The sequence below is a fragment of the Furipterus horrens genome, unplaced genomic scaffold, assembly GCF_987537825.1.
Source record: "Furipterus horrens unplaced genomic scaffold, mFurHor1.1.pri manual_scaffold_8, whole genome shotgun sequence".
Taxonomy (NCBI): Eukaryota; Metazoa; Chordata; class Mammalia; order Chiroptera; family Furipteridae; genus Furipterus; species Furipterus horrens.
The window spans coordinates 61,452,521-61,458,835 of NW_028327178.1; the positions used below are offsets into that span (position 1 = coordinate 61,452,521).

The 6,315-nt window shown below is 46.3% G+C and overlaps 1 protein-coding gene across 1 annotated transcript; it reads right to left on the minus strand.

Moving 5' to 3' along the window:
• Positions 1–3,332: 3,332 nt before the first annotated feature.
• GP9 (glycoprotein IX platelet) lies at positions 3,333–5,152 on the minus strand. The gene is made up of 2 exons (XM_090285165.1): positions 5,030–5,152; positions 3,333–4,041 (listed from the first exon to the last, which is right to left on the minus strand). Exon 2 carries the CDS (start codon positions 4,027–4,029, stop codon positions 3,502–3,504), a length of 528 nt encoding a protein of 175 aa, XP_090141291.1. The 5' UTR covers positions 4,030–4,041; positions 5,030–5,152; the 3' UTR covers positions 3,333–3,501.
• Positions 5,153–6,315: the final 1,163 nt, after the last annotated feature.

The window sequence follows — 6,315 nt, forward strand, 5'->3', positions numbered from 1 at the left end:
TCATTATCCAGAGTGATTTAAATGAGGATTCCAGCTTCAAAGCCATTTAGGAAGTTAACAGTCAGAGGCCAAGGTGTCTGCCAAATTAGACTCTCTCTGTTCTTGAAAGGTTCCCCAAGCAGAGCTGAGCCAGGATAGAGCCTTCCTCCGCCTTCTGCTCTTTGCCATCAGGCACATGCATAGACGCTTAAGGACATTCTTTGCCTTGCAAGGAAATTTGCTCTCATCTAGACACACCCAGGGTCTGGAGATGATGGGAGTCTTGGTTGGGTCGCCATGGAGTCCTTGGAAGACTGTCATATGTGCATGTTTGTGCACTCATTTTTGCTTACAGGAGGTGTGGGTAAGTGTATATGCTAAAAACATGAGAAGGACACAGTGCTTGGAGCTGAGTCTGGCTGTGTTTCAGGGCTTAGACTCAGCATACATCCCCTAAGAGTGCCCAGCACTTCACAAATGCCCTTTCTGCAGCATGCTGTTTTTGATTAGGCACGTTATCTTAGCATAGACAATGTGGAGCTGACAATTGCCAGATGCCTGTTGCTGGGCACACAGGAACATGTTTCCAGTTAGGGTGGTCCCAGTGACTGGGTTTGAGGTAACAATTGGTTTCAAAGGGCATCTATACATTTCTAGGCCTGGCCATGAACATCTGTACATTCCTCTTTACTGTCTCTGCTCACCCACTTGCCAGAAGATGGCAGGAGGCCAGCAGAAGACTCTGAGCAGGCCCAAGAGAACAGGCTTAGCAGGAGCCAGGAGTCCTACAGAAGGCTTCATATTGAACAACTAACCATGTCAAAGTATGGGGTTTGGGAAGTGAACCTCAATTGGGGTAAACAAGGTGCGGTGCTTGTGTCACGACAGATAGTAAAATTACCTCGACAAATTCTCCAGGAGCAGCTAAATTTCAAAAATACTCATAAAGGAGACAATCATGAGGATGATGGAATGGAGACTTGATAGATTGATGGCAATGACAGAACTGGCATTTTGTGTATAATGGGGATAAAATCTATGATTGTTTAGTGCTAGTGGTGACAGCAGAAATGAGGGAATGGCGGTGGAGAACAGTGTTGATTCATGGGGCTGATATCTGTGGCTGTGGTGGAGACAACGAAGAGTGTGGCAGATGTGACACCGGTGTGCAGGCTGTGATGGGTACCAAGGGTGATGTTAATGACTGTGTGGGGTGGGGAGACTGTGTTGATGGTCATGGGGAGCTGACTGTGACTGACTGTGGTTCTAAAATGGACAGTGGTGGCTTGTAGAGGATGGCTGGTGGTGGTGGTGGGAGGCATTGATGCTGTGGTTGGTGGCTGTGGAGTGTGTGGTTCTTTTTTTTTTCAGATTTTATTTATGTATGTATGTATGTATGTATGTATGTATTTATTTTTAGAGAGAGGAGAAGGTAGGGAGAAAGAGAGGGAGAGAGACATCAATATGAGAGAAACATCAGTTGCTTCTCTGAACCCACAACCCAGGTATGTGTCCTGACCAGGAATCAAACCAGTGACCTTTCTCTTTGTGGAACAATGCTCAACCAACTGATCCACACTGATCAGGGCTGGAGCATGTGGTTCTGTGGTGAAAGCCTTGCTGGCCTGGGATGGAAGCCATGAGAATGATGGTAAATACACCTTCCCAGTGGGTCTGCTTTCCTAAGGCTCTAGGGTCAATCCTTTATTCACCTTGTGAAACCCCTGCCTGGCCACTGAAGCTCCCTTCACTCATCCACTCTCTGGGGAATCATCACCTGCATTGGTGCTGCTGAGCTACCCAGGCTCATAACAGGTTCTTAACAAACCAAGCCATTAAGTCAATAGGGTTAAGGCCTGTAATCACCGTTGCACCAGACTTGTGGCTACACATCTTGGCCTCAGGAAAGAGAAGGGCACCCAATGTGGGGGGACTTGGAGGCTGCAAAGCCTTATATCTAGGGGGCTCAGGATGGTTTTAAGGGAGCACTTTCCAGATGCAAAAGGAGACCTGTCTGGGATCACACCTGTAAAGTAACTGCTGGGGACCCTGGACCTGAGTTCTCCTCCATACACTGAAGGGAGAACAGTATCTTCCTTTCAGGGTTTCACAGAGTGCAGAAAAATGTCCATTGTGAGGGGCTTTATACTATGTGCCCAATAAGTAGACAACAGCTTTTACCATTGTTTTCATTAGGTAGCAGTGTTATAGCTGATTCCTAATGCACAAGTTAAGACTTTCAGCATATGCTCCATCTAATTGATAATGTTATATTTGCCTTATTGATATATCAATTAAATTTTTGATTTAATTGCCAACAATTGAATAATTCAGAGATTTCACATAAAAATCTAGATTTCCAATCTCTCTAGAAGAACGAAAAACTGGATACTTTGGCCCACTTGAGTCCACATCTCCACATGATAGCATTTGACTGGACCTCTTGGATAGAACACAGGATCTCTGATTTGCCACTGTCTCTATCACTTCCTACTGTCTATCCCTCACCCTGAGTTTGGGGCTCCTGTTCTAGCCTCACCTCTGTGGGTAAGTGCCCTTCAGTGGCACTCTGTGCCCACTTTGCCTTTCTTGTGGCATTTTCAGAGCCATTGGATTGATAGATGGAACAATTCCTTGAGGGAGGAACCTTGGTGTAATTATATTTGGATTTGTATTGGCCAGTAACAGACTTAAATGTTATCTTGTATGCTGGGGAAAAGTTTATTTTATCTGCTGGCACTGTAATTACTCTGAGGGAGGGAAATGTCTTGTTTGAAGAATCTCGTGCATGGGGTAGAAGTGGGACCCCAGAGTTTGCAGGTTTCTGATGTCAGCACCTGGAGGGGAGTCATTTTCATGAGAAATGAAGTAATTTGATATTTTGTTTCTGAAGAAGAGGGATAAGGAGGAAGTAAAGGGGAGAGAAACTAGTGCAGGAAAAGAGAAAGAATGGGTTCAATTGAGCCCAGATGGCCTCAGGGCCAGACAGAGTGGCTAAAGGCAATAATATTGGGAATGAAGTGTATGTTGGTTGCAGAGATGGCCATGTCCTCTACAGTACCTTCTGTCTATTCACTGACGTATTGTGAGAGAAAGTGTTCTTTTTTTGAATTTGATGTGGAATTGGCCTAGGCTGTCTAGGATGGCCCATATGGGAAGCAGATGCTAGTAGACAGAGGAGGGTGTGAGAACTGGTGCCCTGGGACCTGGAAGGCCTTGCAGAATGGCTCTGGATATCTAGACTGTGGAATTGGGGGTGGCTGATTGGAAGAAACTTGGACAGTCCATTTTACTAGAAATTTGGGGGACAGAGAAACACCAATTGATATCTAGGAATAAAAATAAAACCCAGGTTTCCAGAAGAAGCTGAGAGGGAAAACAACCTCTGAGCTTGGATAAAATGGCTGAATAGCCAGTTTATTTGGTGTTACAGGTGGTTCTGGCTGATCAGGGCTGCTGGAATCTGGCACAAGGGCTCAGGGGCTGGCTTGGCCTGAGGGTGACCTTGGGACCCTAGGCTCACTACAGGGACTCTATGGCAGTGCATAATAGACCTAGGAGAGCCAGGTCCATTGTGACTACAACAACCAGTGCCACATCCCACCAGACTCTTGGGTAGGCCCAGGATGCCTGTAGCTGCCAGCCACAGTTGCCCAGCTCATATCCTGTGAGCTGGCCCAGTGGGTGGGTGGGGGCAAGTCCAGGGCTGGCACAGTGGACATCCAACAGGGCCTCGGGTGTGTGGTCCTCCAGCCAGAGGCGCAGGTAGTTGAGACTGCAGTCACAGTGCCAGGGGTTCTGTGTCACGTTGAGTGTCTGCAGCTGGAGCAGGTGGTCGAGGGTGCCAGGGAGCATGAAACGAAGGCTGTTATTGGCCAGGAGGAGGTGGCGGGTGTGGGCTGGCAAGGCAGGCAGGGATGTGAGCTTTTTCCCCCTGCAGTCCACCCATAGCCCCATGGTTTCCAGAGCCTGGCAGGTGCATGGTGCAGGGCAGTCCTTGGTGGCCTCCGTGGTAGCCCAGAGCAGGAACAGGGCCATGCAGGCAGGCATTGTGCAGGCTGGCTGTGGGGAAAGTGACTGTGAGGTGAGGGAGAGCCTGGCAGCCTGCACCCCACCCCAAGAACCAGTGGGTATCATGGACACAATGGTATCCGACCTGGGTCAAGGGACAGCTACCTTCTCAGGCCTCTGCTTTCTTGTTTGCGAAACTTTGGTGGTGAAAAATGAAGGAAGTGAAGTGTGCCAGACCTTGGCCTGATTGACATTCACTGTATATTCAGAAGGCAGGACAGTGAGGGTGACAGAGGTGGGGAAGAGAGCAGCAATAACTTCTACAGGGGACAGAACTTCAGGAGGTGGGGGGACAGGTCCTTGCTACATGATTTACAGTCCTGACTTTTGGCCTCTAGAGCCAAGAAAGGCTGCTTCCAGCCTCCCTGTCTAAGCCTGGGGTTAGACTTATGGTGTGGACTTCACAAACCACACCTCATTCCATCAGTTTCTCACAGCTTGCCACAGCTAAGTGAACTCTTATGTGATACTCAATGCAGAAACCAGCACAAGGATGCTGAGGTGGGGGCATCAAAGAGAACCCAGAAGAGGCTTCCTCTGCAAAGACAATTATCCAGGCTTGGGGAATTGAGGCCCTGAAAAATAGAGCGGTTCTGCCTCAGAAACCAGACTCAAACTCAGGTCTCATGATCCCCAGTTTTCTGCATAATTCACTGCCTTTGCTCCACAACTTTTCCCCCTTTCTAAGACAAGCTCTTCCTATCCTCCCAGCCTCGCCCCTCTTCACCCTAAGGCCTGGCTCATGGAAGGACTCTAATGAATGTTCATTGAATAAATCAATAATTATTCATTGAATAAACCAATGAATCAACTTAGCCAAGGAGCAGGTGTCTCAGAGTGAATGCTCCTCCCAACTCCATTTTCTAGAAGGGAAAGCAAAAGGAGGTATAGAGGCAGGACTTGACAGTCAGCCTCCTCTTAACCTGGGAGGGTTCCCTGGTGTGGGAAGTAGTACTGGATAATAAGGATGGTCACTTACCTTTGAGGATTATAGTCACGTTTCCCTTTCTGTGGCCTGAGCTGTCCTGGTTGAGGCTGAAGTGGAAGTTCTATGTAAAGCAGTTGATGGTGGCCACGGCTTGAGAGGGAGGAAGGAAGGGATAAAAATAGCCTGGCTTATCCCCTGCATGCAGCCCTGGAGGGCCTATCTCCAGAAGCAGGGGGCCCTGGAGTCCCAGTGCCTTGGATATAGAATCTTAGGCTAAGTCGAGTTTACACAAAGGATCCAATAGTGCATCCCACTGAACTACCAGTGCCTTGATGAGCCTCAGTGCTGGGTCTGTGGGAGGACCAAGGAAATCCTGTATCTGGACCCCGGTGCCGGGGAGGGCTTTCAGGAGGAAGAAGCCCCAGAGATGAGTGGCTTTGTTGGTTGTTTCTTCAAATCTCAGTTTTCTTTATATGGAAAATGGGAGCAATAACCTGTTTTGCCTTACAAAGCTGTGAATTGGGCAGCAACCATGGCCAAGAATCTTAGTGGGGAAGGGGATTTAGTTTTCAATTGCCTTTGGCCCTGAATAGGTCAAGGAAAAAGTCTTTTTTTGCTGCCATTGCATCATTAACACTTTCTAACACTTCCTGATCCCATTTTTAAAATACAGACATATAGGCCTGAGGTTAAGAGTGTCTATCAGACATTAGTCTCTAGTTAGAATGTAAGTATTGTTTGATTTGCATTATATTTATTTCTATGGCTACATTCTACTTTGGGAAGTGACATAAGTTTTCCATTTATGTTAGTGAAATAAAGTTTCCTTTAAAAGAAAAATCTATTTTTAATTTAATAATTTTAAATTCCATTTATTTATTATTTTAAAATTTATTTATTTTTATTGTTTATGCTTGTGCCGTTATTACCCCTTTTTCTCCATTTCCCCACCTCCACCCAGCCCAACCTTCTCCTTGCCCTAAATCAATCCCCATGTGCCCATGGGTTGTGCATAAGTATTCTTTGGTTAATTGCTTCACTACCTTTCATCTTGCCCCCATTTCTTTTCTGGAAGCAGACACTCTGTTTCATGTATCTAAGCTTCTGTTATTACTTTGATAGTTTATTGTGTTCATTAAATTCCATATATAGTGAGATAATATGGTATTTGTCATTCACTTACTGGCTTATTACACTTAGCATAATAGTCTCCATAATATACTGTTAAAAATGTAAGACTTTTTCCTTTAAATTAATTTATTGTTATTCTATTAGTTATCCCATTTTTCTCCCATTGCTCTCCCCCACCCTGCCCACCCCATCCCCTATCTCACAGT